This window comes from Giraffa tippelskirchi, chromosome 9, assembly GCF_054371585.1.
Source record: "Giraffa tippelskirchi isolate mGirTip1 chromosome 9, T2T-mGirTip1v1.2.pri, whole genome shotgun sequence".
NCBI lineage: Eukaryota > Metazoa > Chordata > Mammalia > Artiodactyla > Giraffidae > Giraffa > Giraffa tippelskirchi.
In genome coordinates this window covers 48078411-48105132 of record NC_137283.1, presented here as the reverse complement: position 1 = coordinate 48105132, position 26722 = coordinate 48078411, and the positions used below count along the sequence as shown (strand labels likewise).

At 55.5% G+C, this 26722-nt stretch overlaps 1 protein-coding gene across 4 annotated transcripts in view; it reads right to left on the bottom strand.

Annotated features, from left to right (window-relative positions):
• CACNA2D2 (calcium voltage-gated channel auxiliary subunit alpha2delta 2) overlaps window positions 1–26722 on the bottom strand; it is a 140769-nt gene that overhangs the window by 64200 nt on the left and 49847 nt on the right. For all 4 annotated transcript variants that reach the window (XM_081525351.1, XM_081525352.1, XM_081525353.1 and 1 more), the window contains exon 3: window positions 7088–7204. In XM_081525351.1, the coding sequence (XP_081381477.1) occupies window positions 7088–7204 (117 nt within the window). The remainder of the gene's footprint in view (window positions 1–7087; window positions 7205–26722) is intronic.

Genomic DNA, 26722 nt, shown 5'->3' with positions numbered 1-26722 from the left:
TCTGCCCCACCATGAGCGGAGAGAGGCACCACACCCAGGGTCAGGCTGGGGGCAGTGGAGAAGGTTTGCTGAATGACTGAGAGAGCAAGTGAACGACAGGGAGACTGAATGTTGCCCCCAGGGGATGCACCTGGCCTCATGAGCAGGGCCACCAGGTAGGAGAGGCTCAGACAACCCCTCCTGGGGTGAGACCTGGGCTTGGGGTGCCTCAGTCATACCTCCCACAGGAGGTGGACGCTGCTGGTCAGGGGACGCAACATGCTTGATGTGCAGCTACAGTCAGCCTTTTCCTCGGCCCTTCAGTCATGGGAGAGAACACGGTAGAGAAGCGGCGGGTGGGAGGGTGTAAGACCCTCAAGGACATTGCACCTCTGGCCCCCAGACTTTTCCTTTGGCCACTGGATGTAAGGAGTGACCACAGCTCTTCTGACCCCTCCTGAGGCCCCTGGACTGCAGGAGGAGCCAGGAAAGGAGCCTGTGCCATAGGGGTAATCCCAGGAACCAGGGAAGTCCAGCCCAAAACCCACAGCTCGGCCCTTCCGGACCCCAACTAGCAGGTGGGCGAAGAGGAGGGAATGACAGGATTTTCCCAAGGATCCTTGGCCATTCCCTCCCATGCTGTCTCCCTCTCTGTTCCCAGGGAGGCCAGCTCCCTGTCCCGCTAGCTCAGCCTGGGTGCCTTCAAAAGGTCTGCACGTTTTCAGCCACCCAGCAGGGATGCGGGCGAGGGCAGGCTCCCATATGTGCGTCCACCAGGCTACGAGTAGCCTCTCTGCCCAGGGCTCACACTGGGCCCCAGGACCCTCAGCTGCACAGCGAGTGGACATCGGTTCTCCATCCCTTCCACACCCAGGCGGCCCACCTCCTCCAAGGGGCTCCCTCTGACTCCCACTTCCGAGTGGTCGCTCTTAGGCAGAGGTGCCCAAGGGCTCCCACACAGTGGGTACCCAGTGGATGCCCATTCACTAACTCGACGCTCCCTCATCCCCAGGGGCCCCAGCTGGCTCCTCTGGGTGGCAGTGGCACCTTGCCAGGAAGCGGCGGCAGGCTGTTTGGGTGAGGGGAGAATAATCAGCCTTAAATGCGGCAATCAGGGAGAGAAGGCTGCTTGGGCCCTCGGCGCCCACACGTGCGCCTAATTGGCTCCACGTGTCCGCGGCTCCTTTCAAGAGCAGGAAAAGTGGAAGGGTCAAGATCTCTTAATGGTCATAATGGAAGGGAGGCAGAAGCCACCGCCAGCCCCACATAAACACCTTTTAATTGCCCAGAGAAGGGTGGGCGGAGGCAGCCGCTGCTGCAGAATTCCCTGCCTGTGTGTCCACCATTCATGTGCCTTTCAGAGCTTCCCTGGTCTGGAGTCAGACCCCAGAGGCTGACCTCCAGCCAGGATCCAGAGCCGCAGCCCGAGCCTCTGTTCTGCAAATACTCATGAGGCTCTGACTCTGGGCCAGGCCTTGGCAGCAGGTGGTACCCCTGGCCCTGTCTTCCCAGGGCCCCTCTGCTTGTCCAACCTCCATCCAGGAATGTATCTGTGGACCCAGCTTTGATCTGGCCTTCAGCTGCCTCCAAGGCCAAATATTCCCCCTTCAATCCATGACACCTCCTCCAGGCTACCCCAAGCCCACTCTTTCCCCTTTGAACTGTAGGGATTGTTCTCCTGTTGGGGCTGCTCCATTCTGTCTGCATCTCTTTGAGGTCCCCAATGTCACCCTGCTTCTGAGGCTTCTATAAGGACTGCAGCTCTCTGTTTCATCAGACCAATGGTTTTCAACCAAACAGGACTTTGCCCCCAGAGGATATCTGCTGGTTCTTGTAACTGGGGGAGTGATATACACTGGCTTCTAGCAGGGAGAGGGTCAGGAAGCTGCTTAACCACCTGCAATGCACAAGAGAGCCCCCACAGCCAAGAATCATCCTGTTCAAAATGTCCATAGCACCAACACCAAGAAACCCTGCATGAGGTGAAGTCTGAGAAAGGAAGCAGCGAGTCAGGGGTAGCTAGGCAGAACATTCTCCCTCCTGACTATGGCAGGTGGTCTGCCCCACAGCCCTTGGCCCCTTGGCTCCCTCCCTGGCTCATTCCTCCTGCTCCTCTGAACACCCAGCCCAGAGCACAGTTCCTGAACAGACCCAGCCACTGCCAACAATGCATCAGTTTAATTGGGTTAAGTGGCCATTAGTGGCAAAAGCAGGGCGGCTCTGTGCAGAAAGGTTTTTAATTTTACTTTTTAAATGATGCTCGCTCCCCAGAGAGGCCACTGATGGTGGGAATGCTGCCCACTGGAACCCCTAGGACCAGAGCCACCAATGTACCTCGCCCTGCCCCATCCCTCTGGGCATGATGAGGTTGGGCTGGGAGGGCTGCTCAGTGTCTTGTCTCCACTGCCCAATGAAGACGCAGCGGGGGCAAAGCCTGGCCCAAGGTCACTAGGTCGTCCCAGAGCAAGTCCCTGCCAGAGGGGACCCATCTGCTCTTCCCTTGGCCCTGTCCGCTTGTGGATAGCAAGTGCACCTGGCCACTAGCAGCAGCACAGAGGAGGGCAGTACTGGGGGCAGTTTCTGGGGTTTGGAGTGCAAGTACCTGAATCTATAGTCTGGTTTTGCTCTAAGACCTGGGGCCAGTGGTATAACCTCTATGGGGCTGCTCCCTCAAGAATAAAATGGTGATGTATGTATGTATATATGTACGTATGTGAAAGTCGCTCAGTTGTGTCCAACTCTTTGTGACCCCAAGGATGGTAGCCCACCAGGCTCCTCTGTCCATGGAATTCTCCAGGCAAGAATATTGGAGTAGGTTGCCATTTCCTTCTCCAGAGGATCTTCCTGACCCAGGGATCGAACCCAGCTCTCCCGCATTGCAGGCAGACTGTCTACCGTCTAAGCCACAAGGGAAGCCCAAAATGGGGATAGGAGGGGGTAACTCTCGGGTTTCAGGGAGGACCTGCAGACATCTGAAGTGTTTCAGCTTATCTTAGGCTGCACACTTGGTAGACACTCAGAAAGAGGCCAGTAATTGGTGGAGAGAAATTATTTCTGCCATTTTAGGGGAAATGTCCTGAACTCTGATTCAACACTGAATCATCTGTGGACTACTAAGAAATACTGAAGCCCAGCTTCATCCCTACATAATCTACTATACGCGGTCTGGGGTGGGGCCTAGGCATCACGATCTAAAAGCCCTGCAGGTGACTCCAGTTAAAAATGGGTGAACCCCATTTTTAACGGGGTTAAAAACGTTGCATGAAGGCAAAGATGCAAAGGCATGGGCTCTAGAAGGGTCTGGGCCCCCAGGACAACGAGAAGGAGCTGAGGGGGAGCATGAGGAACACAGGTGCAGGGTGGCAGGGTGGGAGGGCAGAGCTCAAGGGCCAAAGTCTCCAGGTCCTGGATCTCAGCCAGAAATTCACTGCCTCCAGCTTATTTGAGGTTGGAGGTGTAACAGTGTCCCTGAGATCAGGCTTCTAGCTGCCACACTGATGTCTCTTAACAACCTGCTCTGGCTCTGGGCTTCCGTCCTCTAGGAACCACGCTCACTGAGCCACACGGCCCTTGTCCTTGTCCCTGAGAGCAGCCTGGGATGCCATTTTCCAGAGGGATAAACTAAGGCCTGGGAGAGGATGAGACTGAGAGCTCCAAGAGGACAGGAATGGGGCCTGTCCTTCCTCACTGCACTCCCAGCACTGGCCTGGCACACAGTAGGCCTTTAGTGAGTGCTGAAGAATGGATGGAGGAAGGAATACAACCAAGAGATAACCTTCCTGAGGAAGAGGCTCTGAGAGAGGCTCCGTCTGGGAGGACAGGAGAGTCCTGACTTGGGTCCAGCTCTGCCTCCAATGTGCTATAAGAACTGAGGCACCCCCTACCCCTCCTGGAACTCAAGACCCAAACAAAGCAGGCTCTGGCTCAGAGGACCCATCCTCCAGGATAGTAGATGTCCCTAGAAGGTCCCCTCCATGTCTCCTAAGCTGAGGCCCTAGCAGGTGTCCTGGGCTTCGGGAAGCTGCTTGCCTGGCATTGCGAAGTCCCTGACTTGGCCTGCTCTGCCTGACTCTTGGCTGGGAAAACCACTCTGTGCAGCTTGGAGAAACTTGTTACAAACAACTGATTGTCCCTGATTAGATGAGACAACAAACTTACGTCCTGCGTTGCTCAGTCCCCTCCTTTCAAGCCCCACATTAAAACTACAGATCAGGGCAAGCAGATTTAAGTTGGATTCTTGGATGGGGTCCAGAGCGAGAGGGACAATGGAGTGTGGAGGGGTCCAAACACCCAACATCCCTCTCTCCACATGTACTCAGGCTGCAAACACATGCGGGAAAGGAGAAAAGAGCCAGAGTGTGATTAAAAGCAAAATGAACAACAAAGAAGAGCAAAGCTCATCTTGAGCGACTAGGACCAAGGCAGGTGAAGGATGGTCCTCTCCTTGCCCTGGAGATATGGACAGGAGTGTCTTCTGGGTCTGGAGCAGGGGGTGTTGCAGTAGGAGGGGTTCATTGGCCGAGAGAATGCTGGGCTCCGTGCACACCTCTGGACTAACGTGGGCAGTCAGGGGTCTGGCTTAGGGTCAGAGAGACCTGGGTTCAAATCCTGGCTCAGCCATATCCTGGCCTAACGCATGGCATGTCCGAGTCTCAGTCTCATGTCCGTGTCCCTCTCCCTCAGGGGCTGCTGTGAGATGACATGACAGACTCAGAGCATGGTGAGTACCTGATCAGTGAGTGCCTCTTCCTGTCGCTCCTCCCTGGAGAACCAGCGTGCACCAGGCCATGGGCACCCAGGCTGGAATCAGTGGGAAGGAGGCAGACATCCGCACTGTCTCTGGGGCAGAGTCCAGCATGTGGGGCATAGGGAGAGGGTGGGGATCAAGACCCCAGGCTTTGGGCTCCCCCACCCCCCAGCTGTCAAGGCTGCCTGTTTCTCCAGGAGTGGGGAAAGGAGCTGGGTGAGTGACTCCAACCCTGGGATGCTCAGAGGGGCTGGGCAGGGGCTGGGCAGGGCTGGGCCCTGGGCTCCCTGTGTGAAGGGCAGATGGGGCATCTGTTGTTACCATCGCTCAGCAACCCCTGCCAAGGTAACTGATCCTAAAGCTGGGGTGGGAAGCAGGCATAAAAGGGGATGCTTCCCAAAACTGTCAGATGGTTTCTGCACAAGTTCAGGGCTTGTGGCCTGCGCTCTGTGCACTGGGCAGCTGGGGAGGGGACAGGCTGCAAAGCAAGGAAGTAGAGGGCAAACAGGGGATCTGGAGTGAAGTGGGGAGAGAGGGACAAAGAGAGAACGAGAGAAAGCAGGGCAGAGTGTTCAGTTCTAGGCACAAGGCGGGGTGGGACATGGTGTGCTGGCTGCATGAGGCAGGCAGAGGGTTCCTACAACCAGGGGACACTGTCGCACCTCACAGGGGCGACCTTCCCAGCTGAAGGCTTGGGTCTGCCTCCTCCCCATGACAGTCCAATTCCCCAACTGTCTCCCTGTCTGTGACTAGGAGAACCCCAGGGTCAGGCTGGGCCCAGCTCTGGGCCCTCTGGGTCCACACTGGGGGGGATGCCCTCAGGGTCCCCCCACTCTGGTCCCAGATGCTGGCCTTTCCCTACTTCATGATCCCAAGTCACCTGGCACAGGCAGGGGATGCCAGGGGCACAGGAGGGCCCAGCTCCTGGAGAAGGGGTTCCTAGTTCCCTCCCAGGGCCTGGATGTGGCGGGGGTTTGGCTGCTCTGATTTGACCCTGCTGGGACCCTTGCTTGTGTGGTCTTGCTCGTTAAAAAAAGACAGCTTTACTGAAATACTATAAAATTCACTCACATAAAATATACAGTTCAATGTTTTTTTTTTAGCCTTTCCGAGTTGTGCACTCATCACCACATTCTAATTTTAGAATATTTTCAGCATCCCCAAAAAGAAACCCTGTACCCATTAGCAGACATTCCCTGTCCCCTCCTTTCCAGCCCTAGGCAACTGCTAATGTACTTTCCATTTCTATACTTTTGCCTATTGTGGACATCTCACAGATATGGGATCACACAATAGGTGTTCCTTATGACGAGCTTCTTTCCCTCAATATAATGTTTTCATATTCATCCACGTTGTCATGTGTACCAGTATTTCATTCCTTTCTACTGGACTCGTCTCTGTGACACAGGCAGGGGCAACAGCAGTTTGTGCCTCTGATCTGGGGGCAGCTTGGACCCCTTCCCTTCTTTCCTGCACAACCCACACAGGGTACCCTGCAGCTCTGGGAGCCCTTTCCCACTTGCTCTCCCGGCAGTGGGTCGAGTACTAGGGTCTGCTGGCTTTGTAGACCTGGTCAGGGGGACCAGCAGATCCTGTCACCTCGCAGGACCATGGTGTCTTGGAGCCGGTAGGCACAAGCTCTCAGCAGAGATGGGAACACTGAGGCCCAGAGGCAGGTGGAGAAGTCGTGGGCAGAACAAGAGGTCCAGCCTCCAGCATCACATGGCCATGGCCTTCTTTGTAAGGTGTTCAGGGCTCTCCACATTCCCCCTGCCTCAGAGTCTGCAGGCTACCTTCCCAGTCACTAATAGGTCGTTATCGTGGCCAGGGAGGATTCCCAGGTCACTCAGTGATAAAGAATCCGCCTGCCAATGCCGGAGACACAGGTTTGATCCCTGGGTTGGGAAGATCCCCTGAAGAAGGGAATGGCAACCCACTCCAGTATTCATACCTGGAGAATCCCCTGGACAGAGGAAGCCTGGCAGGCTACAGTCCACGGGGTGGGAAAGAGTCAGACACAACCGAGCACGCACGCACACACACACATCCTGGCCAAGTGCTCACCCTTGGCATACTCATAGGCAGAGTGGAGGAACAGGAAGACCCCAGGCCCAACAGAGGGAAGACTGGGGCTGCCACTGTACCCATGCAGGGCCCCCGAGAGCTGGGTCAGGGGTCTACTCCACATGAAACCATCCTGCTCCTGCCAGCAGCTGCCCACAGTCCACATGGCACAGCCTGCCAGTGATGGCCTGGTCTGGCTTCAGAGGGCCAGGAGGGCTGTGTATTCACGGCAGGTCGGGACGGTGCCCTCATGGTGCACACCACCCTGCCTCTCTCCATCTACACGACTGCACCTACCTTCAGGGCCTGCACCTTCCTGTCCAGCAGGCTCTCAATGTCCCCTGCCACCTTCTCCACCAGCTTCTGAGGCTCATTCTCCTGCACCTCAAACAGATTCCTGTTGTCCTTGTAGATCTGGAAGGAAGCAAAAGCCTGGGGTGAGGCCAGGGTTCATCCCTGATTCCTGAGACATGGTATCCATACACTCACGCTGCACAGTTCCCCATGGAACGGTCCTCACCTCTACCCTGATCCCAGCTTTGGCCATCGAGAGAGAACAGGGAGGTCTGGGGGTCCCGCCCAAGCTCCGATAGACTTGGAAGAAGTTCAAGGCCATGGCTCCACTGCTTGTGCTGCTTGTGTGAGTCTGGTGGGACGAGGTTGTCACCGCCTTCTCTGGGACTCAGGGTTCCAAGTCCAGAGGCCACAAGCAGCACCTCTCTGACTGGCTCAGGCTTGCTAATAACAGCGGGGGGTGGTGGTGGTGGTGCTGGATGGGAGGCAGGGTGCTGTGGGGAGATGGAGCCAACAGGCACACACTATACACCACATACTGACACGAAGGTGCTCTCACACCCATAACCCCACACATGCATCACACACACACACAGAGCCACCTCTCCACACAGGCTCAGGCATCCATACCCCACTTTCGCTGGCGCTTCCCCAAGGCGTTTGCAGAAACCATTGTGGGAGCTCGGTGTGCCCCGAGGGGCTCCTCTGTCATTCTGGGCACAGAATATGGGGGTAGGGATCGGGGAAGAAGAGGCATATGGGGGGAATGAATCTGCCTCCCTTCTTCCTTGGTGCGGCTTGGCCTGTGTGCACACGCATGTGAGGGTGTAAATCTGAGAGTCCACATCTGCGTGTGTGAATGTGTGCTATGGCTCAACACACACCCATCTGTGTCTACAAGCCTGAGTGTTGGGACGGGGTAGGGGTTAGGGCCGCTAGATGAAGCCTGGGGGCTGTTATGTGAACTGTGGAAGCAGCTTTCCGTGGGCGTCTTTGTTCACAATAGGGGTCTTGGGTGTGTGCACATGTGTGTGTGTGCACGACTGTGCACTGCATACCCCTACATGTGCCTCTGAGCCTCAATGAGCCCCCGTGTCCAGCCAGGTGACCCCAGGAAATCTGTGCCGCAAGCTGGCTCCTTCAGCACAAGGTCACGGGCTGGTCGCCACAACAGAACTGCGGCCACCAGACTTTGCCATCGGGCTGTGCAGAAGTGGAGGGATGTGGAGAGACACAGAGAGGAGGCGATGAGGAGGAGATAAGGAGGTGGGAGAGGCCACTGATGAGAGACAGACAGGCGGGGGAGATAAGGTCGGGAGAGTGACAGGCAGAGTAGGCAGATAAAGGCCTCTGGCATGTGACAAGGGAAGGAGGTGGGGGACAGGGCGCCTTCAGAGCCCCAGCCCCGCTGCCCACCGGGCCCCTGGCAGTCCAAGGGTTAAAGCACCGCTCAAAGCTGGCTCAGGCAGTATCCTCCTCCCACCACCCCCATCCCTCCAGGCTTCTCTTTTCTTTTTGTCCTTCTCTTAGAACAAAATAATTTGTGGTGAAGTCGCTCCTTCCCACAGAGCCGTGGCGATTACAGGGAGAGTCACAGGCCTGGCTGTACGGTCAGGCAGGAGGGAGGCCCCCAGTGGGCACCAGGCCAGGCCATTTCCCAGGCTCCCCAGGGCCTGCCTCAGGCCAGAAGCCCCCAGATGGAAGACAGTGGTGGAGACAGAGGCCAAGCAGGGGTCAGAGCCTGGGGGAGGTCACTGAGAAATGCAGGGAGGCCGGAGCCCAGGGCCCATTGCGGGAGAAACTGAGGCTCAGAAAAAGGAGAGGGCAGGTCAAGGCCACACGACTGTGAGGGGCAAAGCCAGTCACCCGTCCTCCCTGACGTCGTCCCAGGTTTCGGGACATGAAAGATGCATACCCTTTCCCAATCCTGGACCACTGCCCCCAGCTGTGTTGAGGCCTCACTCAGCCACACGGGCTGAAACTTCTGCTGAGTGCACCCCAGCCGGCTGGCGTCAGCAGGGGGCGCAGCCTCCTGGCTTCTCAGGGCAGGGGATGAAGTTCCCATATCTGACTCCCCCGTCAAGGTCATTCCCTGGTGCCCCTGCAGTCAGGGCTGTCCACGGTGGTGGCAGCCCTGGTACTGGAGGGTGGACCTTGAAACCTCCTGACAGCTCTCCTCTGGGGAGCCGGGGGTCTCTCCCATCTGGGTCTAGGATGCCCCTGGGCAACCTGGCGTGGTGCTGAACCAGGGCTCAGGGGCCGCAGAGAGAGTGGGTTTCCAAGTGGCAGGGTCACACCCAAGGACCGTGACAGCGGATGCAAGGGCTCAGAAGCAGGGACCCTGTTAAGAAATAGCCCACCTCAGTGTCCGATCTGTTAAATGACAGAATGGCAGTCCTCCCCTCACATGCTGATCAAGGACCAAAAGACTCATATCACGAAGAGCCTATATTAATTTTTGCAGTGTTACTGCTATTGTTTAGGATCACCAGAATTCTGCAGACAGAATCATAGTCCCACCCCTGCCCCTACTCTCCCTCCACTCTCTCCTGGCTACGTCTGAATACTTAGGATCCAAAGCTTTCGGCTTGCACTGCTGGGCAGGCAGCCTTGGTCTCCCCGGGTCTGCCCACCTCCCATCCCGCCCTCCCTCTCAGGCCTCCATGGACAACACCCCTTCCATCAGTCAGCTTGTCTTTGTTTCTACCACCTTGGCCTCAGCCACGGTGGTGATAACAGGGGGGGCCTAGACACAGGGACACCATGGACAGTATACAGCCATAGCCACCTCCCTTCCATCACTCCCCAGGCACTGGGTCTATGGACAAAGGAACCATCAGCCAATGCATGTGCCCAATTCCATGTTCAGGAGAAAAGCTCCAGGGCAAGCACGACCTAGGTCTGACTCCTCCACTCTTCCTGCAGGTGTGCCATCCTTTGGAGTTTGGGGCCACACCTGCCATGTTTTCTTCCTGGGTCTACCCAAAGATCCACCGTGACATCCTTTCTTCCCCCTATTTTTTTCAGCCATACCATGCAGCATGCAGGATCTTAGTTTCCTGGCCAGGGATGGAACCCGTGCTTCCTGCAGTGGAAGCGGTGTGTCTTAACCACTGGACCGCCAGGAAGTTCCCATCATGATATCCTTCTGCTGGGTGCTGGTGCCAGAATTCGGGGCCGCTCCAGCTCACTGAATTGGCAGGTGCACTCAGGCCTCTGGGTACCCCCTGCCACACCTCTGCTCACACTGTCTACTTCCTCTGCCTGCCTGTCTACATCCTCCCTCGAGTGAGGGTAGGGCAATGGGCAAGAAGGAGTTTCTGGGGAGATGAGGGCACACTTCCAGAACTGCAGGGACTGGTTGAGTTGAGCTCTAGCCAAGCCTGTCCCCCAATCCCAAATGAGCCCTTGAGAGGCAACAGTCCTCCATCCTCCTATCCCAGGTGCCTCACCCCTCTCAACATCCTCCTAGACCTGCTCCAGCTGTCCCCGTCCCCTGGGGTGGAGCCCTGAGCTGAACCCTGTGTCCCAGAGATCCATGTGACACAGTCCAGCAGATGGTCCCACCCCGGGGGAGAGGTCATCCCCCCACTGATGCGGCCCGGGGAGTGCTTTCCACCTGCAGGCCCAGCAGGAAGGCCGGGAGGGCCCAGGGCAGCTCCAGAGCACCACCCTGGCTCCCTTCAACCCCAGGGGCCAGCCCTGATCTCTGGAGCCAATTCGGAAGCAACAGAGAGAGCAGGGTGCACTGGGCGCAGGGCCTCAACAACTACAGCAGGACTGTGTGCCCGCTGGTGTCCTTGGCCCAGAGAGCTAATTGGAAAAACCCAACAACTCCCACAGCAGCGCTGCATGGCCCCCAGCTCGGCACAGGCAGCCGGACCAAGGAGAGAGAGACGGGGGCCAGCAGGTCTACAGGCGGTGACAGCTCCACGCCGGCTGTGACAGAGGAGGAAGAGACAGGGGCTTCATCCCCCAGAGGAGACGGTGAATGGCAGTGGGACAGGGCAGCAGACTAGGGTACAGGCTGGCTGGGGCCAGGGGGACGTGTTGGGGAGAGCAGGAGACACAGCGACAGAGGTGCTGAGGGACAATTCAGGAGGCGGTTTGCAGCCCTTCGCTCCCAGCAGTTCCCGGCTCCTCCACCCTGTACCACTCACCCATGGCCAGTGCTCGTCTTCCACCCCTTGAGGGCACCCCTACCAGTGACCAAGACCTGTCCTTCCATGTCTCTCATCTCCCTCCTACCCACTTCCCTCAACACCTCCACCCATGCCCCAGTGTTGGCCGCAACCCCAACCCTCTCTCAGCTTTAGTTAATTCTTTTGTTAAGCAGCATGTCTGTCCAGCTTGCCTTCTGGCCTCGGGAATTCCAGGGCCTGCGGGGGTCTAGGCCCCTTCAGGGGCCCCAGGGACTCTGCCTAGCCTCCTGCTCCCAGAGGTGTCTGCACACAAGGGGGAGGTGGGCCTGGAGGACATTTGGAGGAACAGTGACCTTGGACAGGAAGCGTGGATGCTTGCAGGGGCAGATGGAGCCAGCCTTATCCTCCCAGCTCCAAACAGTCCTGCCTGGGAGTAGAATAAGCGCTGAGGCACCTGAACATGGGCAGCCACACAGGAGACAAAAGGCCCAGGACCGCTGACCTGGACAGCCCCCCATCAGACTGTTGAGGCATTTAGCTAAGTCCCAGAGAGTAAGCAGCAGTGGGGCCTGGACCCAAGCCAGCACCCAACCTGCCCAGGGAGAGAAGGAGGGTGGGAGAGATGTATACAAAAAGGAGGGCAAGGAGTGCAAGGGAGAGGATGGGAAAGGAAGGAAGAGGGGCTGTGGAGGCCGCAGAAACAGCCCTGTTTGCCGTTTGTTGACTTTGGCCACCCAAAGGTCACTGCTTCACACACTTGGCCTCCTTGGTGTACAAACCCTGAGGAAGGACCATTCTGATGATGCCCGGTTAGCAGGCAGGGCACTGAGGGCCACACAGGACAGGTCACACAGCAGCTCAGATAAGAACGGCCACTCTTATCCAAAGTGCTTGCTTTAGGTCATGCTCTCTGCAGCTCTCTTCCCTGCACTGACCCCCAAACTTGAAGATGAGGTGCAGGGGATCAGCTGGGAACTTGGGGGGCCTGAAAGGGGCCTGGGGGACTCAGAGTGGTACCGGAAGCCCGAGGCCCGTGGAAGTCAGGAGGGCCATTCTGCAGGGGAGGAGGGAGGACGATCAGCAGAACTAACCTGCTCGGCGAACCAACCACCTAGCCCTGGAGTAAAAACAGGCACACGTGCGAGGCTCTTCTCTGCAGCAAAGGTGAACGGGCCCTAATCTCTGGAAAATTAAATCAGAAAGAAAATGGAACGAGAAAGATTTGATGCAGGCTGGGCCCTGCTGCTGCCTGACTCCTCAAAGACCCAGGCTCAGCTGGGGGTTCAGCTGGGTGCTCCAGCGTCCTGCCCCACTTCCCCTGCCCAGGGCACTGAGCAGGGCACAGGCAGGTAGGGGGAGCTGAACCCCAGGATATAAGCTTCCTGGGGGATCTGCTATCCTCCAACCTCCTTTAGCCACATCTCAGTGTCTGGTCCCTAGTAGTGAAAGGAGCAGCTGGGGGGAGTTTAAACTGTCTAGCTCTCAGGTCAACTGCTTCCTAGAGATGGTGGGACGGCCTCCCTATACTGGACTCTGTGGGCAAGCAGTGGGAAGGCCACAGGATCTGGGGTTGGAGACAAGGGCCAGCTCTGGAAGGGGTACACTTGTGCCAGGGATCAGGGGAGCCTTAGGTGGGAGGATACAGGGCATTCGGTGGCCCAGAGATCTTAAGCTGGGCCCAGAGGGAGGTGGGGGGATGGAGGGACTGGTAGTGACCAGCTCAGGGACCCCAGTCAATCAGGGCAATGCTGGCCCCTGCCCTCACCCCCACCAGGCTGCTGCTGCACCTGTTTCCTCCCTTCACAGAGAAATCGAGGGTATTGACATAGCTGCTAATAATCACCCTTGAAGACCACAGGGTGGAGGGAGTAGCCAGTTACCTGGGCACCCTCCCACTGAGGGCACTCAGGACAGATCCTGGACAGGCTGCACAACCGGGACATTCCCCACGTCCAGCCACCCGCAAGCCCCGCAGCCCTGTTCCTCTGGGGCCACCCATACCAGGTGCATGAAAAGCCTGACCCAGCTGCTCCGGGGACACACCAGGCCCTGGACTGTGTGTGTGGCAGAGAGCGAGCTCCTTGGGGCAGGGGTTGTGGCCCCCCTCTGGCCTTTCTGGTGCGGGGTTTACAATAAGATGAGGGCAAGGGGCCCTGGAGCCTCAGAGCACACAGTCAGTGCACAGGCAGCAGGTTATGGGCCACTAGGCTGCATGCTTCATCAGCTGCTGACGGTCACCAGCTGCCACATTAGGGCCCCATGTGGTCCTGCCACGCTGCCACCATCCTCTGGTGGGTTGGCTCCACAGTTAGTCAGCTGTATGTGGTGTCATGTCATGTCACACGCAGAGTTTGTATATTGTGAGGCTGGTTGTCACATCAGTAATAGCTAACCTTCATACTGAACAAGGACTTCCTGGAATGAACCCTCCGTTTAGAGAAGTTTGCAGATGCCTACCTGGGCCGCTACAATGGGCCCTGCATGGGTTACTATGGAGGACACAAAGGCAGAATAGGAATGGGGAGGAGGGCTTGAGACCTGGCTTCCTGGAGCAGACAACAATGCGGCCCTGCTGGGTTGGTGGCCCATTAGTGGCCCAACCTACCCCATGCCCTTACATCCCCACTGGGGCACTCATGTTCATGCCACAGGCTCTTGGTTGGGGTCTCTGGAGCCTGGGGCAGCAGAGATGGGCCAGACCTTTTCCCTGCACCCCTGGGACTCAGCACCCGAGAGGACAGATGTCCACTTGGGCTGCTAACGGCAGAGGGGTGGTGGTGGGGGAGGTGTGTAGGAGACATCTGTGAGTGAGGCTGGTCTGCCGGGGTAGGGTGGGCGGCGGGAGTGTGTGAAGGAAAAGACTGAGATGGCTTTTCAGAGGAGAGGCCATTCGAGCGGAGCCTGAAGGGCTGGGCAGGAGTCCGCCAGACATGGGGGTGACTGGGGGTCAGGGACTGCAGGAGTAAAGGCAGGTGCTCTCAGGCTGGGAGCAAGGAGTGGACCACTCAGTGTCAGGAGCACAGAGGAGTGCAGGGGGGAGAAGGGAAGCTGGGGGGACAGGTTCTGATGGGAAGGGACGTAGCTTCCCAGGTGGTGGGGGATGGAGTTGGGGGATCCTCAGGGAAGGAGGGGGCATGGTCCAGATCACAAGGTGAGAAGGCCATGGTGGCTTCATGGCCCCTTGGCCCCCAAGAGGAAGCTGCCAGGAGCTCTCAAAAGCAGATTCCCTTTGAAAAATTCACAGGGGCCTAAAGCCCCCCGCCACCACCCCCAGCAACGCCTCCCTGTTTTTAAAGTTAAAGTTTAGTTGACTGTCATCCATTACTGCAATTAGTACATTATGTCTAATTATGCAATTAGTGTAAAAAGTGCACTTGCTGCTGAGAATGGGAAATTACGCTGCCTCGTTACGCTGTAAAATCCATGTCATAAAAAGGCTCAATCTCTTGTTTTTCAAAAGACACAAAACCCAACACAAACAATAAACCAAATCCTCCCACTTGAGCTAGAGCCAGGGTGTGCCAATCTCTCTGCACTTGTCCCCCTGCAGACCCCCACCTCTGCAAGGCTCTGTCCCACCCTGGCCCCGGGGCAAGGCAATGACCCACCACCAGGGAGTGCTGACGCGCAGCCCACGCCTAGCTGTGACCTGTGTTTGTAGCTCTGAAACAGATGTGAATTTCTAAGCTGACTTTAAAACCATGGCAATCCTGATTCTCCAACTGTTATTCCAGATCCAACTTTGAACCTGGCCTCTAGCATTAAGGCTTGTATATCTTAGGTGAGAGTATCCCCCAGGGGTATGGTTTCTAACCAGCTCTAAGAGAGAGAGGCAACGTTCCTGAAGGCAGCACTCTGAGTTTCCTAATGGTGCCTGTGGGGAAAGAGGCATATTGCAGCTCAGGGGAAACTGGAGGAACTTCCTCACACTCAAACCCTAACAGCTTTGTCTGGATAGACAGTGAGCTCCCCATCACAGGAAGTATGCAAGCCCCATCTGTCAGACATGCTTAGAAGGGATTCACCCATGGTCACCTCGCACAGTAGTGGGGCTCTAGGCTGCCATAGTTAGATGGCAGCATCCCCATGGCTGTGTGCCTACATGAAGCTGACCATCTGTGACTCTATCTTCCCCAGGTTCTGGCTCTCTTGGTAGTCAAGGGGATATCTGGTGACAGGTGTGGGGGGAGAGAGGAATCTGACAGGGGGTCTCCCTTCCACAGGGGTGACAGTGCCAGACAGCCAAGTCCATGGGAGCTGGAGAGGGGGCACACTCCCGTGCCACTTCAAAAGCAAATCTTCACAGTCAGCTCTCCATTACCCACCACCCAGCTCCAAAGTCAGAAGTTACAGCTCTAGCATGGGCCACTTAGTGCCTGCCTAAGAAGCCCCCTCTCTGAGTCCCTTCCCTCAAGTTCCCACCACTCCTTGTGTCCCAGGTGCTTGACCCAGGCCTGGTGCTGGGGTGGTGTAGGGTCACAAAGACTCCTTCCTAGACAGAAATCTGCCCTGGCCTCCGGGGTAAGATGCATGCACCTCCCGCAGCTGCTACTGCTGAGCTCGGATGAGGCGTTCACAGAGCAGAGAACCTGAGATGCAGAGCCCCCAGCACCCTAGGGGGCTAAGCATGTCTAAGCACCCTAAGCATGTCTGACAGATGGGGCTTGCATACTTCATATGATGGGGCACTAGGAGCCCTGCTACATGTACACCGCCAGCTCTGGGCGTGTTGACATGTCGGTGCCGTGCACACCCCGATGGAGGCACTTTCTGAGAAGGCAGCTGGATTTGGGGGAGGGACGGCGTCTGGACCCACTAGAAGGATACCTGTTGTCTATACTCAAGGTTTGGGGTCCCTGGACAGTTCCAGCCTTCCGGCCTTTGTCTACTCGGGTAATCCTGGAGAGCAGGGGAACCATGTCATGGCCTGGTCAGGTGGGCACCTGCCATGGAGACTCTCAGAGCCCCCTGGACTCTTGATTTTGTCCAGGATAGCATCAGGATGTGGGGGGGTGGGTGTGTGTGACCCTGAGCTGAATGAAACTATAGGCAAGATCTGGGGCCCCTGCACGCTCCCCCTCCCTGAGCTGGGAGCCGCCGGCTGTCGAGGCAGCTGGGAGGGAAGCTGTGCCCAGCATGCCAGCTGGCACGGGGGAGTGCGAGTAAACATACCCGCACTTTCCCAACTCGCAGAAGTCGCCGGGTGGCGGCCGGCTGGTGTGGGTGCCCATGTTTACAGGGAAACAGATTGTTTGTGCCTGCGTCTGGGCCCCCTCACCGCCCACCCTGGCTCAGTTCCCTCCCGCTGCTCTCCACCCCGGGGGCCCCGCCTTCCTTCCTCCAGGACTCCTCAGCCTCTCAATGCAGGAGAACGAGGACAGTGATGATAGGCACCCCCTCATCCCCGTGTGGTCAGACAGGGCTCAGCACATAACCCACTGAGGCACAACAATTCTGAAAGGTAGGTACAGCCACTGGCCCCACTTTACAGCTAAGAAGCGAGGCTCTGGTAGATGGAGAAACCGGCCGAGACCGTAGTTATTAATGGAGGAGCCCGTGATACTGGGCATCTCAGACCTCTGTCGTCAGTTCAAGCCTCCAGGGTCCCTCCATCCTGCCAACCCCCAGACAAGCCCAGTCTGCCCTTTACCTGGGTCAGCACCTTGAACAGCCCTGGCCCAGAGTGGACACGGATATGGACGTGGACCCCGCCCTCTCCTCAACACAACAGCCCCAGGACAGAGACCAGGGCCTGGCACTGGCCTGCCGTCGGGCCTTTTCAACTCCTTCACCTCTGAGTCTCTGTCTTTGGCTCCGTAAGGCCCAATGTCTCCACTCTCAGGAGTGAGAGAACTGGCAGGGTGGGGTGGGGGTCTGGGAGCCAGGGTGAGCAGAGGCTCTAGCGGATCCTTAGTTGGCCAGGGAGGACTCTGACTCATTTCATAGAGCCAGTTGTTAGCAGGATCTCATGTAAGAAGGCTGTCCCTCAGTCTAGAGCTGGCAGAAATTTACCCCCATAAATGCCCTCATGAAACAGATTTGAGGCTGGGCCCGAGGCACAGTTCTGAAAGCCAGGGAGCAAAGGATAAAGTCGGCTTCCTCTGTCCGCATCACCTCCATTCCAGTCCTCCCAACACTGATAGCCTAGGGTGGGCCACCCTCCTCAAGGGCTGGGGCAGGGTGCTCAGGGACTCCAGAGGGGCCAGAAACCCACCTTTCCCCAAGAGTCCCCAGGCAGGTTTCCTGGGTGGGAGGGCTCATCAGATTTTTCTTCATCCATCCCCCCTCCGCTCCCCCAGCTGTGACAAGGGCCCCAGGAGGAAACCGAAGTGCCAAGAGGGTCAGAATCTGTCCAAAGGAGACAGACCTTCCCACTCCCAAGTCCCCTGCACTCACAGCCGAGAATTGGCTAAATAACTGCAGGTCTGAGTTCCTGCCCTGCTCTTTACCAGCCGCATGGCGTGGCATGAGCCTTCACCCTCAGCCAGGCTTTCTGGGGCATTCCTCAAAAATGAAAGGTCAAATGCAAGGTGCCACTGGCTTATCAAGTGCCTCCTTCCAGGGCCGCTCCCGAGGCTGCCCCACACTGTCCTGCAAGGCCTGACTTTCCAGGTCTCGCAGGCTGGAAACCTGCCCTTCGATGCTGAGACTTGCTGCTGAAGACCTCGCCCAATAATGACAGCGCCAATTACAACGAGACGCCGTAGGGCTGGCTGCTCTTGTGAAAACACTGGATCTTGGCATGTCAGGTACGGAGGATAGGGGAAGAGATGGAGGTAAGTCCGAGAGTGGCTGCGGCCTCCCATAGTGTTAGGGCCCCCTTTTGGGGGCAAGGTCATCCCAGGGCCCTGCCCCACACCCACACACTCATTATAGTTCCAGGTATGCGTGTCTAACCCACACACCAGCTCACACGCCACATCGACGCCCAGGGCCCGGGAAGTCACTTGCAGATCCTGCCCATGATTCACACTGAGGCTTCCAGAAAAGACACCACAGTTCGGACAGACCTGTCCACTGTCCCTGGATACCCTGGAAGGAGGCTCCATGAGAAGTCAGCAGCCCCAGGCCTGGATGAGGCTATGTGGGTTTCTATCCACACCTCAAAAGGGGGTCTGCAGCCATCTGAAATGTTTTCAGCAGTGCAACTTTTCTGGCCCCAGATGGTTGGAGCTACTTGAAGGTCATGACCCTAAAATCTTCCTGCTGGACATGACACTGGAGAGGCTCCTAACAGCACAGAGGGCTCAGGGGCTTACTGGGGGCAAGGGCGTGGCCTGATAGACAGTGGCCTCTCGATCAGCATCCCCAGGAGGGCTGAGCCCCTTCTTCTGGTCCCAGTGCCGGAGTGTCAGGTGCTGACAGGCAGTGAGGACCTGACTCTCATTGGTGGTGAGTGTGCAAGCGCATGTGGGAGAAAGCACGCCCACACCTGGGCTATCTTGCTCACGTCCTGTTGGCTTCTTCCAGCTGCATCTTAGTCCTTCTTCTAGTTTTTCTTTTTCTCCTATTTTCAATTTATAGGCTCTTCTTGAATTTTATGTATCCTTGTAAGTACCCTTAAATCTTCAGGAGAATAAGTTGGTGGCATAAATAAATAAAAACAGGACGGAAATACTGAGGCCCTGCAGATGCTGAAGATACAGTGGGGACAGGTACACATTAGGGACGTGTAGGCACCGAGGACAAGCACGTGCGGGGGACACACGCCCAGAGGGAACCTGCTCTCTCCCGTCATTAACAGGCTCTCCTGAACCCTTATAGGAGGGCTTGAAAAATCCAGGGTGGTGGCCACACAGGGTTTCCTAGAGCTGGAAGGCCAGTGATCTCCATCTCCACTGTCAACTGGGGCTCCTGGGTGGGCCCTGGCCCCTCTCTGTGCCTCAGGGTCCCCTCACCTCACTGTGGGGAAACAAGGACAATCCTTGGCACCCCCCTCAGCTCCAGGTTCTTTCTCCATTAATTCGAGAACCTCAGTGGCCACTGGGGCCAACATTTATCTTCACCATGACTGTGCTCAATGTTTGCCTTGCAAATGAACTGTGCAAACAGGACCCACTGCTCAGCCACGAACAACACTGCGAGGGTCCTTGGTCTGAACAGTCATGAACTTCAAAGTAAGTGAGCTTTGCTCAGGGGAGGCAGACAGTGTGCCTGGGCTCCCCCTCCAGGTGGGCCACCTCCTTACTGCCCAGCAGACACAGAGACCCCCCTCAGCAATGATGCCAGGCTGCAGCAGACAGCTCCAGGGCACACATTCCCTCCTGTGTACAAGGGGAGCAACCATGGTTCAAATCAGCAGACGAGGCGGTCCTTCCTGCCCACCCCCACCCACAGACAAGAGGATGCAGGAACACCACGAAAACAGTTGATCTCCTTACTGATAGCGGGTAAGAAAAAATTATCTCTCCCTGAACACTAAAAATAAAGCCCAGTCTCCTAAAAGCAGGGCCCCTCTCAGCTCATGGCTTAGAGAGGCTTTGTTGCTAAGTCCAAACGTAGATTTGCTGGAGAAGCTGAGAGCACTAAACCCTAGCCTGCCTCACCCAGGGGCTCAGCCTTGGGGTCAATTGGTGCCCCCCACTCCAACCACCACAGTACGAGGCAGAGCGGTGAGCCCAGATGACGCTGTCCAAGGTAGGCAGGAAGAGGGCAGCAGGAACCGGGTCCATATGCTGCTCGTGCCCAGCTAATGGGCTACCAAATGAGCAGATCTCGCCTCTAAAAGGTGATGAATGAGCAGTTGCCCAGGAGAGTGGAGGGATGGGCCCCCTCCCCACAGCACTGCTCAGGCTCGGCCCTGACTTGGCACCTACGGAGTGTCCAGCCCAGCCCCGAGACTCCCCAGGGGTGGGGTGGGTGGGGGCTGGGGGTCACTGTGGGTATGGGCAGGGGGAGGCCAGAAAGGGCATAAAAGGGCAGCCCCAGCCTTGGAGGACATCCCCAAACAAACCCAGACAGGGAGCTTGAAGTCTCCAACTGCCTGGGCTGCCATCATACTGTCTGGAGGGTGCCACTGAGGCGGGAGGTTGACTGACTCTTCCTTGAGACTTATCCCCACTACACACACTCTGGGCTGGGGGTCGTGGGAGCCTGTGCCCTAAGGGCTGAACAGACTAGGGAGAGACCTGAGGCTGGGTCCTGGGGGGCCAACCACTGATTCTCCCACACAACTACAGGACTGTAGCCGCGTAAGCTCACAAGGAGGAGACCTGTAGGCAGAGGTGAGGAGCTGAGTTGAGGAGGGGTCCAGGGCCCTGACTCAAAGCAAAGGTCGGCCTCCAGTGAGTGAGTGAGCCCCCATCACAGAGGGGATCAGCAGAATCTGGCCCCTAGGCCTCAGCCAGTCCTCTTTGGTGAGGTAGTGAATCAAATGGTCTTAAGTTTGACCTGAAAGCCCGATATGCTCAATTTGCCCCCCAATCATTATGCAGTCCCCCTCCTCCAGGTACTCAGGAGATTTCAAGGGGGCAGGGTTTCTGCATACTGACAGAGGATTGGCCTGGCTCCCATTGAGAGCTGTCTGGCTAGGTGAGTCGGCCCCTGAGCCAGGTCCTTTGTGGGCTCCCTGTCCAAACAGCCCCCAGTCCCCGGCTTGCACTGCCACCCTTACCCCCCACAAGCCCGCCCCCACCCGTGTAAACAGAACCTGCCCGCTTTCTCCCAGGGGCTGCTAATTCCTCGCCAGAACTGCTCGGACGTGAAATTGGAGTGAGACAATGTGTGTTTAAGGAAATGAATCTCGCATCTTAAGAGGCTCGGGGAGCCTGCCCTGCACCCCTCGTCACCCTGCCCACCCACCCCAAGCCCGGGAAGGAGCGCTTGGCATCAGGGAAGGAAAAGGCGGAGGTGACATTCAGTGCCAAATTAGCAGCCGCCACAGCCAAATATTGTACTTGCCTCCAATCTTCTTTTATTTTTCAAGAGAAAAGCCTTTTACAAAGTGAAAGAGGCTGTTGGAACACTAAGGCTGATGATCGTTTTAAAAGGCATGCCCGCCACGCGCATGCCCATCTTGGAGCATTCCCTTCCTCTCCGTGTGCCATCTCCTCCTTGCCCACAGCCACAACCCCAAGGTGCCCGCCCCCACAGTCAGGCCCCACCATGCCAGCCACACAGCGGACATCACGGGTGTTCTTGGCTAAACTGACCCAGAGTCTCGGACCCTGGGCCAGTCTTGGACAAGGGACCTGCCTGTGAACCATCTCCCAACCTGCATGGCACCCTTGCAAGTGAGGGGTCATCTGTGGTGAGCTCAGAGCCACCTGGCCTACAGAGGCCTCAACAGAAGTGACCAGCTCCTGGCCTCTGCAAAAGCTCCTGATGGCCCTTAGTACCCCCGCTGTGAACAGTCACGCTGCCTGCGCCAGCCCCTATCACCTCTTTTATCCCTCTCCACTAGAGGCCTGATAGGCCCCACTCTGGTCACTTTATTGAACAAATAATAACAGTCATCCTGGAGTCCAGCCCCCAGAATCCAGTCTGCCTCCATGTGCCACTAATTTACTGACTCACTGAATAGGTTGACCTGTCCCTCCAGAGGAAACACTATTTTTATCCCTGAGCCCCTGACCAAGTGCTGGGTTGATCTCACTGATCACCAGGAGTCAGTCAAACTGGTTTGATCAACAGGGAAGACTTGGTCCACGTTTCCCATGTACTCAAACCTGGACTGCCCCAGGCCCCGGTTTCCTGATCTAAGGAGAGGATAGGCAGGAGCCTACTGGCTCCAGGGATTGGAGGCCCCTGAGCCCTGAGCCCCCACCTGGATGGTGACTGGTCCTGACCCACATGTGTGCAGCCATGGCACCCACACCGATCTGAGCCACCCTCTGATCTCACCCCTGAAGTCCCAGGAGGTGGCAGCTTGGCAGTGCCCCATTTATAGGAGAGGCCTGGGGTTCAGACAGCTCTGGGGATTTGCCCATGGCCTCCGCTGGTATCAGGCACAACCAGGACCAGGATCTGAGGTGGGAAGCACCACAACGTGGATGCTGTAGTGTCTACCCAGACTCCGGCATCAGGATGAAGCCAAGATGCTGATGGCTCTTAGCTGAGTCCCTGCCTGAGCAGAAGGGAGCTGCCTTGCCCACACTCTGCTGGACATGCAGGTTGAGTGGAGGAACACAAGGTCTGCCACAGTGAGGGATGACTCTCAGGGGCGAGGCCAGTTCCAGTGCCCTCTGTTGAACTGGCTGGGGCTTCTGTTAGGCCTTCATCCCAGTCAAACTTCTGCTGCCCCATCCTGCCTCCTTTGCCCCTGATGAGGGTGGTCCCTGACAGTACTCCCCCAGTCAACACCTGCACACAAACCCCACCTCAGAGTCTGCTTCTAGGGACCCAACCCTGCCACAGCTCATGCTGGGAGGGGTCCCAGAGAGCCAATTCTGAAACGCTGGAGCGCTGACAACCCTGGTGTGCGATAAAGGTGCGAATGATCGAACGTCCACCCACTGTGAACTGAAATGGGAATACCTGTGGATGGGTGCAATGTTTCAGGTCTCGAGGATTTCAGGGAAATGTAATTATAAGGACTATGGAACGAGATGGCCATTGCTGAGGGCTATCAATGCTTTGGAAAGAGACAATGAAAGGCTGAGTGTGATTAATCACGGATTTAAGGTGAAGTGTGAAAGTCAGAAGCCCCCTTGGCAGGATATAAAAAGACTCTCATCTCTTGCAGCCAGAGGCAGAAAAAGCTGAGGGTCAGGCACAGGACTTAATTAGAAGAGTGACAAAGATCCAGAGGGAGTTACAGTCTCAACTGCAGCAAGATGTCTACCCAAGGTCAAGACCCTGACTGGGAAGGAATGGATCCCTGAGTTGTGAGGTGAGGGCATCTGGGTCACTGCCCTTGAGAACCCTGAAACCCACCCTGAACTCTCTGAGCAGACAGAAGTGGCTGCTCCTCCTTATTAAAGGCTAGGGCTCCCCCCTTGCTTAAAAATGGTGAAGAGGCCTCCATGTTCGAAAGCAACACACTCCCCTCCTTCCCACTCACCAGACAAAAAACAAGGCTCGAGTCACAACATGAGAAACCCACCAACTCCAGGAAGTGGTGGCCCTTCTAAGGGAGAATAAGGGACTAGGTCCTGAAGGTACTATAGCATCTAGCCAGCAGGAGGCCTGGATCCTGAGGTTGCTGGATCAAGGGCAGTAGAAGAGAAGGTTGGATTATGGGAGAGGTTATTGATATGAACGGGCTTCCCAGGTGGCTCAGTGGTAAAGAATCTGCCTGCCAGTGCAGGAGACGCAGGAGACACAGGTTCAATCCCTGGGTCAGGAAGATCCCCTGGAGGAAGACATGGCAACCCACTCTAGCATTCTTGCCTGCGAAATTCCATGGACAGAGGAGCCTAGTGGGCCTTTGTGTCCACAGGGTCACAAAAGAGTCAGACATGACTGAGAAACTGAGCACCATCCACCACCATCGATATGAGAGCACTTTCTAATGACACAGGATCTAACACCCCAGTGAGGGCCCCAGAGGATGCTGGAAGTCTGAAAAAAGCAATGGCCCACACTAAGAGAAGTTGAAATGCCAGAACTCCCAAAGCAAAGCTGAGAAAGGGATCAAAGGCTTGGACAAGTGGACACACCAGAGGAGTTCTACTGCAAAAGACCAGAAAGCCCCACATGACCATGTTCCATGGGAGGGCCCAGAGGACACCATTTACCAAAGTGGGGAGGCCTGTGTTGGTGAGAAGGGCACAAGCATCAGAGAGAAATTCAGTGGGGGCTGTCATCTGTTCTCAGGGCCAGCCTCGGAATCCTGCTCCATCTCATACACCAGGTGACATGGAAGGATCTCAGCTCTGAGTGAGGCCGAGAGTTAAAAGGGATGCTGCAGCAGGTTCAAGCCGAGGTGAAAGTGGCCCCGCAGCTCGGGCCACATGATGCAGTCGGCCTGATGGAAGTAGAGGTATCTGTTCTGGGGAACGATGCTGTGTGACGTTTACAGCCATTTCTAATAGAATCACAGAAGAGTCCTAGGGTCTAACAGAAAACTACACACTGTTCAGAAAGCATCTCCTGTGATTGTCACTGGGCCCTGGCAGAGACCGCACAATGCACATGATTAAATGACCAAGGCATACTAAATGATCTGGCTTCTGTCACACCCATGAAGTCGTGAGGTCTTGTGAGCCCAAGAGTAATCCATTTTAAGAAAGGAGGGGGTGCATCCTTGATCAAGTATGAGCTGGTCAGAGGGCACAAGCAAGCCACATGAACTCTTTTGTGACCCCATGGACTGTAGCCCACTAGGCTCCTCTGTCCATGGAATTTTGCAGGCAAGAATACTAGAGTGGGTTGCTATGTCCTCCTCTGGGGGATCTTCCCGACCCAGGAATTGAACCCATGTCTCCTGCATCTCCTGCATTGGCAGGTGGATTCTTTACCACTGAGCCACCTGGGAAGCCTGCTCACATCAATAACCTCTCCCATATCCAATCTTCTCTTCTACTGCCCTTGATCCAGCAACCTTAGGACACGGTCCTCCATTCATTCACTACTGCTGCATGAATGCTCCTCTCTCAATTAAGACTGCATGGAGTGTGCGCAGGGGGGAGTCCCTCATGACCAGCTGATAGAAGAGGGAAAAGATTGAGCTCAGTCTCAGACAGGTCAGCAGAGTATGCTGATGTGAGCTGAAAGCAGACACAGCTACATTATACCCGACTCAGGATGGCCCTGAAAGAGTGTTAAGCAGAAAGCCTCCCAAAGAGCAAAGCTCTGGGCAGCACACCTGGTCATCCACTTTGTACGGAAAGGGAAGGGGCCTGAGGTAAGAATATATAAACAGTCTCATGGGAAGTGACAAATGGCTTGGTTGGTTGTCAGGATGAATGAAGTCTGGAATACCAGGGACATACAACCTGTGTAGAGGCATGGGGATGGACCCATGGGCATGGGCACAAATATGAAGATCTCTGTACGTTAATGCTTATCAGCACCACCAGGAAAGAGACCCCAAATAACCACACAAAACGACCTCATGAATTGCCATCAGTCAGCCTCTGTCGTCAGTCACTCCAGGGCTGGTACAAGGAGTGTATGAAAGAGAGTAGCTATGAAGGGACTATGCAAGGGCCTAGGACCAAGGTTGATCTAGCTACTGCTGCTGCTGAATACTCAACCTTCCAGCAACAGAGTTCAATCCTGAGACCCAAATATGGCACTATTTCTCAAGAAAATCAACCAACTTCGTGGCAAGTTGATTACACCAGACCTCTTCTACCTCAGAAGGGTCAGTGAGTCATTCTGACTGATATGATAACAGCAGGTCAGTTTTTCTCTCCTACATGAAGGGTGTTGACTATCCAAGAGCTTATCGAATGTTTGATCTGCTGACATGGGATCCCATGGGTTCCTTGCTTCAGGGGACCCACTTTACAGCAAAAGAGGTGCTTCAGTGGGCATGAGCATGGGATTCGTTGATCCTATCATTTACCTCACCATTCTGAAGCCACTAGTCTCACAGTGTTGGAATGAACGACTTTTTCCCCTAGTAACAGCATTACTGAGATATATTTCACATCTCACATAATTAGTATATTTTTTTAAAGTATACAATTAAATAATTATCCATTCACACAGTTGTGTAATCATCAATACTCTAATTTTATAACATTTTCATAACCCCCAAAGAAACCCTGTACCCCACTCCTGCCTCCCTCAAGCCCATGGCAATCACTACTTTGTTTCTAGTTTTTGTCTGTTCTGGACATTTCATATACATTGAATCATTTAAGATGTGCCCTTTGGTGACTAGCTTCTTTCACTTCGCATAATGTTCTCAAGGTTCATCCATATGGTAGCATGTATCAGAACATGACACCTTTTTATTGCTGAATAATGTTCCACCACATGGATATACCAATTTTGTTTGTTTCTTCATCAGTTGACAGACATTTGAGTTGTTTCCACTTTTTATACATATTACAAATAATGTTGCTATGAAGGTTTGTGTATATGTTTCTACGTGGAATGGCCTTTTGAAGCCCAGCAAAGCCATCATGTTGGAGATGGTATCTAGCAAGAATGGGGAGCTATCCTCTAGGACATAGTATGTACCCTAAATCTAATGGTTAAGTCTGTAATAGCCAAGAATACACAGTCCAGGGATTAAGACACAAAAGTAGGAGAGGCGTGGTTTCACTCCCCATCACTCCTGGTCTTCTACTTGGGGGAATTCTGACTTCTGAGCCCCTCAGTTTTAGGTTCTGTCAATCTACAAGTCCTGGTTCCCAGAGAGGGAATGGTTTCACCAGGGACACAGAGTCCCACTGGGCTTTAATTTTCAGTGACTGGCCTGTCAGTTTAGGCTCCTCAGGCCAAGAGAGCAGCTGTCATGGAAAAATAATTGATTCTCATTATCAGGAGATGCTGGGGCAAGGAAAAATATGTTGGACACCCAGGTGACCCACTGAGACATCTCTTGGTACTCCTCTGTCTAGTTTTTTTTTTCTTTTAATTTATTTTTTGGCTGTGCCAC